This window comes from Saccopteryx leptura, chromosome 5 (assembly GCF_036850995.1).
Source record: "Saccopteryx leptura isolate mSacLep1 chromosome 5, mSacLep1_pri_phased_curated, whole genome shotgun sequence".
NCBI lineage: Eukaryota > Metazoa > Chordata > Mammalia > Chiroptera > Emballonuridae > Saccopteryx > Saccopteryx leptura.
In genome coordinates this window covers 162274930-162288645 of record NC_089507.1, presented here as the reverse complement: position 1 = coordinate 162288645, position 13716 = coordinate 162274930, and the positions used below count along the sequence as shown (strand labels likewise).

Genomic DNA, 13716 nt, shown 5'->3' with positions numbered 1-13716 from the left:
ACTATAAAGTGGGGCAGACCAGAAGCTTGCTTGCTCTCGGTTCCTGAGATTAGCATTAGAAAGGAGAGCAGAGAGAGGAGAGCAGAGAAAGGCCACGTGGAGGAGAAGAGAGGCAGCCAAGATGGTGGAGTGCTGAAGGAGAAGCCAGTTTGTGCAGAGAGAAAGAGATGTTGAACAGAGGTGAATAAGGCTAGTGAGCTAGAAACCTTTGATTCTAGGAAACATGGATAAGTCAGTAGCTTTGTGAGCACTGAATAAGTGGGTTTTGGAGCCCAGTGTGTGTTTTTACTTGCCCGCCGGGTGCAAGCTAGGATTAAAGCTAGTGGCCCACCAGTTCTTGGCTCCGTTGTTTCATTGCCATCTGTTGGAATCTAATGCGAACCTGCATGGGCCAGGTAGCTGTGATATAAGTTTGATTGTACAGGTATATGGCACATCGTCTGTTCACTGCATCATGTGCCCACCACCCAGAGTCAAGTCATCTGAGATGAGAAGCATCAATCATCAGTTTTTCGTTGTGACACCTTAGTTGTTCATTGATTGCTTTTTCATATGTGCCTCGACTGTGGGCCTTCAGCAGACCGAGTAACCCCTTGCTTGAACCAGCGACCTTGGGTCCAAGCTGGTGAACTTTTACTCAAACCAGATGAGCCCGCGCTCAAACTGGTGACCTCAGGGTCTTGAACCTGGGTCCTCCTCATCCCAATCCAACGCTCTATCCACTGTGCTACCAGCTGGTCAGGCTCCCCTTCACTCTTCACTGAGGCCTCTGTGGTCCACCGGGGGCAGGTGTGAGGTGGGGGTGGGACAGCTGTATTCTGGTAAATGTGCACGAATGCAGAAGGGATAGCCTCTGGGTGGTTGTGAGAATTGAGCATGAGGAGACCAGAGAAAGGGTGGAGGAGAGGACAGAGATGTTGTGTGAGATTCCTGGTCACAGTGAACTTCATGGGTGTATGACTCCTAGGGCTGCACAGGGCTCTGTGCTTGAATGGGACCCTACTTTGTTTAATGTACTGTAATATCATCTTAAAATTCTTCATGGTTATTGAACATAGGTTTTGGTATTTTCCTTTGTGCCAGATCTTGTGAATTACATAGCTAATCCTGAACTGTGTCTATATTGGAAGTGAAAAAACTCACTTAGTGTCCTTCAGGTTCTACACGTTATTCACAACAATAACTGGTCCAATCATGCAGTCATACCACCATCATTTCCAAAGATAGCTGCTTCCGTCCATGGGTACTGTAAGGCCAGGAGCCACCATCGTGGCCATTCACATGCAGGTTCCCATTGGATTTGGGCAGACGATAAAGAAATGGTGGAGTCAGAGGACGGGGGGCCATCCTATTTATTGGTGTCTCACCAAGACAGGCAAACCACAAAAGAAGACAAGGGAAAAGCAGAAAACCAGCTCTTCCCATGAAGGGCAAGGGATCAGGGAAGCCCCTGCAATTGTGATAGCAGGAACTGTGTGTCCAAGCTCCTGGTCTGTCCCACTTTATAGTGTAGAAAACCAAAATCCCTTAATCCAATATACAAACAAGGAAGTCTCCGATACAAAGTCACTTATCCAAGGCATAATTGGATTCCTCATGAGAGTGCACCACCCAGATCATACAATCAGTCAAGGGTGTGGAGAAAAGCTTAGTCCCAAAACCAAACCTCAGGCTACAATGACCTGGCCTGCTTATAGCCTGTCCCACACACCCAATATAAGTCACAAGCGAGCAAACATATATATCACATTTACAAACTTATTTGACCAACATTCCACCCCTTTTGCTCGCTTTACAATCTAAACCACAGGCATCTTCCATGATGGTCACTGTGCAAGGAGTAGGATACATTGCATAAACAGAAATAGTACCAACTACAGCAATAGGATTAACAGATCAAAGACTATGGGCGAAATGAGAGAGCTGTCAGTGGCACCAAGAGAGGCAAATCTTTTCCCTCTGGCAGAATACAGGCCAGAGTTTTGTCTGCAGACAGCACCGTAGCTGGCACCAGAGGCCGCCCTGAGCGGGCATACCAAACCTTATTGGCCAATACACCAGCATCTGCTGGTTCTATGTGTAGTAAAATAGGGGAACTCATTATTGGCCATAAAGAAATTACAAAGGTGCCCTTCAAAATGCTGTCCCCTTGAGCACTCAAGGGATAATACACTTCTACCTTAGGTGGCCAGGTGCTGGTTGCCCAAGGAGTTAACTGGAGGTCCACCTCTAACCCCTTTCCCCATGGTGCCAACAAGGCCACCCATCTCAGATGGGGGGCCTGTACAGTCCAGGGCCAAGTCCATTGAAGCCGTTGTCCTTTAAGAAGGGCTGTTGGAGCAGGCAAGAGCACGTTGCCCTGCTGTCCGAAACCTGGCTTGAGTAAAATGTCCTTGGTGCGTATCTGCAACTGAATAGGGGCAGCTGTCCGATGCAGGAGGGCCTCTACTGGAGCTGGGCTTCCCCGTCGAGGTCGCTCATTCAAAATCCGAAGTACTGTCCATAAGCGGCGTGTCCATCCAGTAAGAGAGCCGGTGCCCCCCTCCTGTCGCAGTCCCTGCTTTAAGAGTCCATTATAACGCTCAATGATACCAGCAGCCTGGGGGTGGTAGGGAACATGGTACTTCCAGTGTAAACTGCAACTCGGGAACCCGTAATTCCTTCTCCAGTGCTCGCTCCAATTCCAGCCTTTTCTGCCATTCTATTTGCAATTCATACTGAAGCTTTTGACCTCGGGCAGTTTCCTCTTGAGTAAAAAACATGTAGCCCATGGCCCCTAAAAGGACAGCCATGGGGAGCCAGAGCAGCAACCAGTACTCTATCCCACCCATCAAGGGTGGTGGCTCCATACCAATCTCTGAATCCTGCTGGAAACTACGCCAGTTGTAAGGCCAGGAGCTGCCATCGTGGCCATTCACATGCAGGTTCCCATTGGATTCGGGCAGACGATAAAGAAATGGCGGAGTCAGAGGATGGGGGGCCATCCTATTTATTGGTGTCTCACCAAGACAGGCAAACCACAAAAGAAGACAAGGGAAAAGCAGAAAACCAGCTCTTCCCATGAAGGGCAAGGGATCAGGGAAGCCCCTGCAATTGTGATAGCAGGAACTGTGTGTCCAAGCTCCTGGTCTGTCCCACTTTATAGTGTAGAAAACCAAAATCCCTTAATCCAATATACAAACAAGGAAATCTCCGATACAAAGTCACTTATCCAAGGCATAATTAGATTCCTCATGAGAGTGCACCACCCAGATCATACAATCAGTCAAGGGTGTGGAGAAAAGCTTAGTCCCAAAACCAAACCTCAGGCTACAACGACCTGGCCTGCTTATAGCCTGTCCCTCACACCCAATATAAGTCACAAGCGAGCAAACATATATATCACATTTACAAACTTATTTGACCAACAGGTACTTACCCTACTGTCCACTGCTTCCTGCTACATTTGGTCCTCCTAATAGCCACCCTCAAGCTTAGGAACTAACTAATCAAATTTCTCTATATAGTGGACCAAAATGTATAATAAAAATAAAACACTCAATAATGTAATGGTGATGCAACAGACAATTAGAACATCTTGTCAACTGTGATCATTGAGACAGCCTGCCTCTCACCTGGAAACAATCTCGAGAGCCTGTTGATCCACCTCCTGGTAAATCTCAGATAAGCTGCCTGTCTGGCCTGCGGTGGGAGACGGTAGGAAGGGTGGGAGGGAAAGGTGCCTGCTGACTTGTCGGTCATGCCGACTTTCAAGCTTGCAAGAGCCCTATGGAAATAACCAGAGACGCTGTGTGGTCACTGGAAGACTTTTCTCCAGCCTCCTTTTCCTCTTTCCCCCTGGCTCCCATTGGTTTCGACCCCTTTGGCCTCACACCTGACTCTTGTTAATGTCCAAATTGCTAACTGGAGACCCTTTTGAAAGACCAAAAGCAAAGTCATATTATATAATCAGTAGCAAGCACCGCAAAGATATGCCAAGTCCTAGGTCCAACTCTCTTCTCCCAAAAATCCCTGAAGTCTCCCATAGAACCAGGAACACGACCAGACACTGTGGCTGGCTTTCTGCTCAAGACTAAGTACATTCCCCAGGTTCAAAACCCGAGGTTGCTGGCTTGAGCCCAAATTCACTGGCTTGAGCAAGGGGTCATAGGTTTGGCCGTAGCCCCCAGGTCAGGGCGCATATAAGAAAGCAATGAATGAGCAACTAAAGTGCTGCAATTATGAGTTGATACTTCTCATCTCTCTCTCTTCCTGTCAGTCTGTAAGTGTCCGTCCCTCTCTCTGTCACTAAAAATAAAAGGAATTTGATTATTAATAAGGGCTTCTTAGATCCACCATATAACCCAAAACACCGACTACACCTTGGAAATTTCACTGCGAGAGCGGGCCCATGGAGGAAAAATGTTCAACTTAATAAAATTGAAGCAGCCAGCAGGTTATGGGGCAATATTACTGTCTCTTTAAAGTTGAACATTCCCCACTGGCCCCACCCACTCTGAGTTTCCTGGCTCAGTGGTTTCAGAGGCTCAAGCACTTTCTCTTCACTCACAGTTACAGCATAAGAACCAGCTCAAAGGGCTACTTTGGAAAAAACCTGAGAGCTCCTCAACCTGTTGAATAGAAGGTGAGCCTGGCTGAGAGGGGCCTTGAGGACAGAGCTGTGAGGGCAGGAGGTCCAGGGAGTGAGCAGGGGTGGGTCTGGTCTGGGAAGGGACCAGGACTGGCCCACAGCAGAGCAGGGAGATGCTGTCAGAGTGGCCATTGCAGAAGGCTGGGAGGGAAGTAAGGAGCGTTATTAGCACAATGCTATATTTCTCATGTGTATTTATTTACTTTTAAATTTTTCTTGATTTTGGAAAGAAGGGTAGGGAGAGAGAGAAAGAGATATAGATAGATAGAGAGGAGAATGATTGATTTATTGCTCCACTTATTTGTGCATTCATTGGTTGATTCTTGTATGTTCCTGACCTGGGATCAAACCTGCAACCTTGGCATATATGAGCAATGCTCTAACCAACAGGCCCCCCAGCCAGGGCACATCTAATAATTAACAGGACACATGTGTTCTGACTGGTGCATCTCATGCATTTGCTGTTGTTACAGGGATGCCTGATAATCCTTCCTTGTTCCTTGATAGGATATTAGTGTCCCCACAGCAGGAAATTAATGTCCCCAAGGCACGTTTTTTCAGCTCAAAGACAATTTAGAGATTTCCTAGTCTAAACCCCTCTCCTGATTGAAGAAGAAGCCGGATCCCAGGGGGAGCAGGGACTCTCCAGGGGATACCCTCGTCTCTGATGACAGAGGACATCTAGAATGTGGTTTGTGGAATCCTTTCCATGATTTAGCAGAGAGAGTCTGTGACCCCAGTAGTGTGACGTATGAGGTGGGGAGGGGTGCCCTGGGGGAGGACTGGCCATTCTGGAGAAACAGTGCATGAGAAACCCTCCTGTGAACTCCCTGGGTACAGGCTTCCTGCCAGTTCTCCACTCAGCAAGAGTGTGGACCCCTTCCCTGCCCTCCCTCAATCTACCTCTGAACTGATGAAATTTTAGAATCATGGGCCTGAGGAGACACCAGGAAGAGGCGCCGTGTGCAGTGGTTAGGAGGGGACATGCTGGTCAGACAGATTTGTAATTGGATTTCTGCTCTGCCTGGTACCTGTTAGCACTGTGACCTTGGGCAAGTGTCTCAGCATTTCCAGACACATCAATGTTCTCCCTAAAAAAGTGACAATATTTTTTTTAATTTTAAGAACTAAGGTTTTTTTTAAATTTTATTTAGAAAATGAAATTTAACAGGGTGACATCAATCAATAAGAATACATAGCTTTAGCCCTGGCCGGTTGGCTCAGCGGTAGAGCGTCAGCCTGGCGTGCGGGGGACCCGGGTTCGATTCCCAGCCAGGGCACATAGGAGAGGAGCCCATTTGCTTCTCCACTCCCCCCTCCTTCCTCTCTGTCTCTCTCATCCCCTCCCGCAGCCGAAGCTCCATTGGAGCAGAGATGGCCCGGGCGCTGGGGATGGCTCCTTGGCCTCTGCCCCAGGCGCCAGAGTGGCTCTGGTTGGGGCAGAGAGACGCCCCGGAGGGGCAGAGCATCGCCCCCTGGTGGGCAGAGCGTCGCCCCTGGTGGGCGTGCCGGGTGGATCCCGGGCGGGTGCATGCGGGAGTCTGTCTGACTGTCTCTCCCCGTTTCCAGCTTCAGAAAAATACAAAAAATAAAAAAATAAAAAATAAAGAAAGAAAGAATACATAGCTTTTAGGTGAACAGCTCTACAGTGTTTGAACTGTTGATTGTCTTGTGTGCCCATCACCCAAAGGCAAGTCATTCTTTGTCACCGTCTATTTGTCTTATGTGTGATATTTTTATATAACCACACTTACTAGTCCTTTTCCTCAGTCTATTTCAAATCTTAGAAATATCTGCCCTAACACCAGTTTACAAAGAGATTAACCATGTTTGTTTTATTATTTATATGGATTAGATTTTACATGTAAACTTCTCATCCACATGGCAGTTAAGTGGCGTGAGGCACAGGTGCCGTCTTATCTTTTCTACGTGGTTCCACGGTTACCCCACAGTCGCTCTGCTAACAGTCTTTATCCTTATGGATGTGAGATGCTGCCCTCGGAATCTGTAACATTATGCAATTGAAGTGACTATAAGTGCATATATTATAATATGATTAACTAGGTCTATTTTAGAATTTTCAGTTTTTATTTCTCTGATCTCTCCATTCGTGAGCCAACATTGTTCTGCTGTAATTACAGAAACTACGATGTGTGACTCCTGGTGGACCTAGTCCAACCTCCAAGTATTTTTTCTCAATGGTGCTTGATAATTTTTTGTTTTCTTCATCCAAATGATCTTTGTAACCCATTGTTTTAACTTTATGACCCACTATATAACTTTCTAATCTACTATTTATCACCTTCAGGGAAAAAAGAGTGATTGCAAAAAAACTTTAATTTAGGTTATATAAAGTCATGTTAGGGAAGTATCCATTGATTTCAATCTTATAAAATACTTTCAACATGAGTCAGTGTTGAATTCTGGCAATAGTCTTTTCTGAATGTAGATAATTTTCTTCCTCATCTATTAATGTGGGATGTGTTGTGACAACCAATTTTCTCATTTTGAACCATCCTAGTATATCTAAAAGAAGTCACATTTAATCATGGTGTATTACATTATTTGATGTTCAATAAATTATTTAGGATTTTTGTATTAATATTTTAATGAGACATGTATATATGTTTATTTATTGGTAAAGTCTTTGTTAGTTTCTGAGACCAATATTTTACTTGATTCATAGAGATAATTTTAAGTTTCTATTCTTTCTTATATGAGCAGGATAAGCCTAAGTGGTTCTCAGATGATCAGATGTTTAATGATTAGATGAATTCCCTCCCCTTTGAAAATACCTACATCTTGTGCTCCTTTGTGGGAAAATGCTACTTTATTATTTCTTCCACAGTAACTGAGCTGTGTCATCTCTGCTCTCACTGGGGTCAATGTCATAGACTATTACACATTTTCTGGGAGGAAAGAATGAAGAAACGAGGTTTAGGAATGGTGCCCTCTTACATAAGTTGACCATTTCCCTCTTTCCTTTCCTTCCTTAAGCTCTTGTGGGCACCTACACGCCAGAGCCTCTTGACAAGAACATGGCTGGCCATCAGGAGAAAACTCTGAGGATTGTCCTGGTGGGAAAAACAGGGAATGGGAAAAGTGCGACAGCAAATAGCATCCTTGGGAGAAGTGAATTTGATTCTAGAATTGCTGCCCAAGCTGTTACCAAGAAGTGTCAGGCAGCAACACAGAACTGGAAGGGGAGGAACCTTCTTGTGGTGGACACCCCAGGGCTCTTCGACACTAAGGAGACACTGATGACCACCTGTGAGGAGATCAGCCTGTGTGTCGTCCTCTCCCGCCCTGGGCCTCATGCCATCCTCCTGGTTGTGCAGCTGGGCCACTTCACGGAGGAAGAGTACAAAACAATCGCATTGATCAAGCACATCTTTGGGGAGGCAGCCATGAAGTACATGATTGTCTTGTTCACTCGCAAAGATATGTTGGAGGGTCAGAGCCTGTTTGAGTTTATAGAAGAGGCTGATGTGGACCTAAGAAACATCATCCAGGAGTGTGGGAACCGCTGCTGTGCCTTTAATAACAGCCCAAGTGCAGACGAGGCTGAGAGGGAAGGTCAAGTGCAGGAGCTGGTGGAGCTGATAGAGAAGATGGTGCAGGAGAACGGGGGGACTCACTTCTCTGACGCTGTCTACAGTGTCATAATGGAGAAGCTGAGACGTCAGGCAGAGGCCTTGGAGATAATCTATGCTGATGAATTAGCGAAGGAAATTAAACTAGTAAAAGGGCTAAATATATCAGAGCAAGAAAAGGAGGAAAAAATAAAATCTCTAAAGAAGAAATATGATGAACGCATTAAAAACATATATAAAGAAGCTGGAAGAAATACATTTAAAGAACTGTTAAGTGGTCTTTGCACTATACTTTAAAATATATGGGATGCATTTGGGAAATAAGGTAAACTTTATTATTTTTCTTCTTAATTTACTACAATTTGTTAATATGGTAGGTTGTATTTTCAGAAGACGGCCATAACACTATCCTCTATTCTACCTATTCCTCTTGTAATCTGAGATTTTTACTCTTTCTGTGGAGTCTGTATCCCCTGCCTTTAAATTCAATGAGCTTTGTGACTGTTTTCATAAATAGTGGATGGTTGTCGTTTCTGAGGTGGGAATAGGGACAAGGACTCCTTGTTCTCTTGGGGCGCTTGCCCTTGGACCTTGGCCACCATGCTGTGAGGAAGCCCACGTGGCCCTTGGAGGGGCTGCATGAAGAGGACTTGGAGTCTCTGGCCCACTCCCCCTGCTGTTCTTACATCAGCCAGCAGAGCCTACATAGGCGCCATGCACAGGAGGCAACATGGACATGGGTTCTCCCGCTGCCAACTGAGCGCTGCAGATGGAGCCACAGAGAACAAGGAGGAGCCACCTATCGAGTCCTGCTTCGCCCCCAGATTCCTATGAAAATAAATGCTTGTTGTTTTCACCATGAAGCTTTGGGGTTGTTTGTTACACAGTGATAGCTAACCTGAAGCATCTTCCCCACTCATTCCTCCCACCCTATCCCCACAATGCCAGCACACTTAAGAAGTTACAATATTGGCATACTCTGGAAATAATATATCATTGAGTTCGCAGACTCGAGTTAGGAAGATTCAGATAAGAACTCCTGCACATGCCTAGCGTTAGCACCACTGCTGATGCACATGGTTTCAGTCTACGTCTCTGAGCGCTGTGTTAGGGAAGCAGCCGGCTTCTCCAGGAAGATGCTGTGCAGTCCATGGAGGCCTGGAAGTCGCTAAATTCTCTTAAGTTTTTCCTCGTTCGTTTTTAAGGCACCATCCTAACTTAAAATGGCCCTGATTATAACTTAAAACTCTCTTCTGTGCCAAATATTTTTCATTTGTCTCTGCAGATCCACCCTTACCATCCTTCACCTTAGCTCTTTGTCCCAGGGGGTGATGTATGTGGATCTCATTGTTAACAAACTCACGGGTTTTGACACTTGGGTTGTGCTATTCAAAAAAAGTTGTGGGCCCTGGCCGGTAGGCTCAGTGGTAGAGCGTCGGCCTGGTGTGCAGAAGTCCCGGGTTTGATTCCTGGCCAGGGCACACAGGAGAGGCGCCCATCTGCTTCTCCACCCTACCCCCTCTCCTTCCTCTCTGTCTCTCTCTTCCCCTCCCGCAGCCGAGGCTCCATTGGAGCAAAGATGGCCCCGGCGCTGGGGATGGCTCCATGGCCTCTGCCCCAGGTGCTAGAGTGGCTCTGGTCGCAAAAGAGCAATGCCCCAGATGGGCAGACCATCGCCCCCTGGTGGGCGTGCCGGGTGGATCCCAGTCGGGCGCATGCAGGATTCTCTCTGACTGCCTCCCCATTTCCAACTTCAGAAAAATAGAAGAAAAAAAAGTTTTGGCTGTCACATGTGAGTTTTATTTACTTGCAGCAAGGTAAAGAGACAGGATTCTGTGTCTTCTACAGGAGGCTTAGACCTTGCTTATACACAGTATTTGGTCAATTACGTGTTGATGTCTTTGTTTTTGAGTTAGCCACACTTACCCAGGATGAGTTCTTGTCAACCTCAGTCTTTTTTATAGCTTGTTTGCAAAATACTGTGTTATATTTTAACATTTAGAAAGAGTAGCATTTAGAAAGAATGTTGTAGACCTAAAGGCCTATTTCCAATCTGACAACATCAGTGGGATCTCTGGCTGTCTGACTTCTGCTTGGCTTCTGCCAATGGGTATTCCAAGCAGGAGATCCCTTCCAGACAGAAAAACAAGGTCTGGTGTCTGTTCTCCTGCCCCTCTCCCTGTAAGGTCACCTATGACAAGCTGAAACCCTAAGCTGAACATCACACCTTGTCTACCCAACTCTCCATCGGGATTTCAGTTCTCATTTACCCCCCTGGGGTTAGGGAGCAATTTCCTCACTGTTACCAGCAGTGTCCCTTGTCATTTCCATGTCCTATATGCACAGCTTGTAGGAGGCCCCTGCACTTCACTTTCCCCCAAGTCCCTGATTAAGTGGCCATCCTTGCTGCTATAATCCTCATGGATATATTTAAGTGATACCCACTTTCTTTGATACTAATTATGTGCCGAGTATTTCCCTGGGTCAGCCCATGACCATCTCCAGATGTGTGTGTGTGTGTCTGTGTGTCGTTAGTGGGCATAATTGGTTTCATTGTTGAAAGAACAGGGGCAGCCAGCACTCAGTGAAGTCACCCACCTGTGAAGAATACACTGACCTCTTGATTCTCAGGAAGAGAACCGGTAATGCCAAAGGAGCCCCAAAAAGTACTGGGAAAAGAGGAAGGACTTCAGAGCAGAGTGATGACCTTGAATCAACATATGATTTTAAAAGAGCAGTCTCTCTCATCTGCTTATAAACAAATATAAAAAATTAAATATCTAAGTGAGAGGGTTTGAGGCAGGGGTCAGAAAACTTTTTGGCTGAGAGAGCCAAAAAATTTGTTGTTGTCCTAGAGGACAGCTGTCATGGCTCCAGCGACCCGCAACCATGAACATGAGCGGTAGGAAATGAATGGATAGTAATACATGAGAATGTTTTATATTTTTAACATTATTTTATTTATTAAAGATTTGTCTGTGAGCCAGATGCAGCCATTCAAAAGAGCCACATCTGCCTCACGAGCTATAGGTTCCCGACCCCTGGTTTGGGCTATCAGTTTTGTCTTTCAGGCATGTGGCACGAAAAGGTCAGAGAGGAGATGGTAACACTTATTCTGTGACACTGAGGATGTTTTGAAACCTAATTTTCCCAGGTGATTCTACATCGGTAACTAAAGCTGTAGCTACTAAGTTTACCCTGGACATTCAGCAGCCGAGGGAGACTTGGGGGCGCTGTGAGAACCAGAAAATTGGCTCAGCGACTTAGGTGACCACTTAGGGCGGTTGTCCTAGAAGACAAGCAAGAAGAGAATTGGAATGTTGGTTTCAGAAGTTGGAAAAGAAACACATGTCCCAGGTGATGCATTGAGCCACTGACTCTGCTCCCAGAATCCATATCACTGTCCGGACCCAGCGTGTCTGCTGTGGTCAGTGTGCTGGGGAGACTGGGATACTGCCTCCTGCTCCTGATGTCCCACCCCCAAAGCTGCGGCTTCCCAAAGCAAATGCTTCCTCCAATCAGTCATCACTTCACGCAGTGGGACATTCTGTGCTCCCTGAGACCTGAGCACAGTGCACAGCATCCTCAGTCAGCCTCCCCAGGCTCAGGACAGTGACACCCCACACGGACACTCAGATGCTCCGCAGAGAGCAGACTCCGTGCCTTTCCCTGCCATCTTGTGCTCCCACACCTGTGATGGGTCAGCCTCCCTCACATCCTGTCCTATTCCGGCCTGTGCCACACTGTCCACTCCAAATTCCAGCCCTTCACATCGGTCACCTGGGTACTGCAGGGGAATGCGTTCTCTCCTGTTGACTCCCCACAAGGTGAGTCATGGGAGAGGCGGGCTGAATACCTTGTCTCTGGCCAGAGGACCTAGATGACAGCTGGCCTGGTCCTCAATGCAACAGTACTCCTGTCTCTGCAGGAACTCTCCTCCCTCATCCACATGCCTCCAGTAATGTTCACCCCGCCCCTGGGCCTTATGTGATTAGTTGTTTTGTGTGTAAAAATTAACACACGCCCCTGAGGAACACCAGATGTGTGAGTGTCTCTGTGTGTCATTAGTGGGCATATTTGGTTTCTTTTTTAAAAGAAAAGAATTAAAGATGTGATTTCAGGAATTTACAGTTACTCATTATTGTGCTTATATTCAGTAGAAATTTTATCTTCATTTAATTCAGTAAAAATCATAGCATTTTTAAAAAGAAGATTAGTATCCAAGAGCATAAAACTTGCTTTAAACATTTGCAAATGGATGAAATTTTATGTTTAAAGTTTTCAAAAAGTTTTTTTATTATATTTCAAAACAAACAGTAACTTTTAAAATAATGTGCTCTTTAATAAATGAAGTGCTGATAAGATTTAAACACATCACAGCATCCGAAGCATTGACTGACATCAGGTGCTTTGAGTATATAGAGGAGGTCCGGTGACTCACCCTCTATATCACAGTTATAGTTACTGGTCCATCACTGTCCTCCAGGACTCTTGCATTCCGGACCAATGTTCCATCCAGGAATTACCATTAATTTTCTGAGCACAGTTAACGGTAAGCTACAGACTAAACTGCACAAGCTACAGAGTAAGCAGTAAAATAACCTGCTTATTCTGAGCAATACAAAAAATAACAGAATTATCTATTTGACAAACAACTGAATATAAAATAGAATGCACACTAGTATTTTGTCTAGGACTCTTTTTAAGCAATTCTCTTTGGCCACAGTTGTGTGACGTCTCTGAGTTTCCATGTGCTGTATAAGAGCCCCTCTGAAATCCTCTACTCTTTCCTCTGACTGCTCGGGCCCACACGCTGGTCCTGTCACTAGGCGGTACAGCCCACTGGTGTATGGGCACCCCTCTTCTCCATCATCAGACCCTAAATCACACCCATTAGCTCCCCCACTTGGTCAGCCCGCTCACTCCATCTCGCCTGGTTGCTAATGGCACACACTCGCCCCCCACACACTGCCACCAGCGGGCGTAGGGCTTTATTGTCTGAGTTGTGGATGTACTCCATCAGGGAGCCTCCAGCGAGGTCTTCCTTGTGGGTGAAGAGGACAATTGTGTGTCCCAGGGCGTCCTCTCCAAAGAGCTCCCTCACCCTCTGTGTGGCCTGCTGGTCCTGGCTGGTGAATCGGCCCAGCTGCGTCAGCAGGAGTAGCATGTGGGTCCCGGGGCCGAGAGCAGGTAGCACCTATGCACCTCTGTGTGCAGGGCATCAGGGTGGCCAGGCCCAGAAAACATGTCTGGCGTGTCAATCAGGACCAGCTCTCTGTTGCCCCAGTTGCCTGGACTGGCGCTGCAGGTCTCAGTGTAGGGCTGGGCGCACAGCTGGGACGCAAACGCTCCTTTCCCTGAACTCTGTTCCCAGTGGCACTTTTCCCGGTTTCTGTTCTGCCCCCCAGGATGATCCTCAGCTCTGACCCCAGCCGGGCTGGTTCTTCATACAGAGCCCTGTTAAGAACAAGTGTGATTACTCTACTGATCATG

At 46.5% G+C, this 13716-nt stretch overlaps 1 protein-coding gene and 2 pseudogenes across 1 annotated transcript; 1 reads left to right on the top strand and 2 right to left on the bottom strand.

Annotated features, from left to right (window-relative positions):
• LOC136406420 (GTPase IMAP family member 9-like) overlaps positions 1-13716 on the bottom strand; it is a 421274-nt pseudogene that overhangs the window by 270233 nt on the left and 137325 nt on the right.
• Positions 4490-9086, top strand: LOC136406367 (GTPase IMAP family member 7-like). Its single transcript, XM_066386382.1, has 2 exons — positions 4490-4624; positions 7628-9086. The coding sequence occupies exon 2, from the start codon at positions 7669-7671 to the stop codon at positions 8518-8520; it is 852 nt and encodes a 283-aa protein (XP_066242479.1). The 5' UTR covers positions 4490-4624; positions 7628-7668; the 3' UTR covers positions 8521-9086.
• On the bottom strand, positions 12489-13715 carry LOC136406594 (GTPase IMAP family member 2-like; annotated as a pseudogene).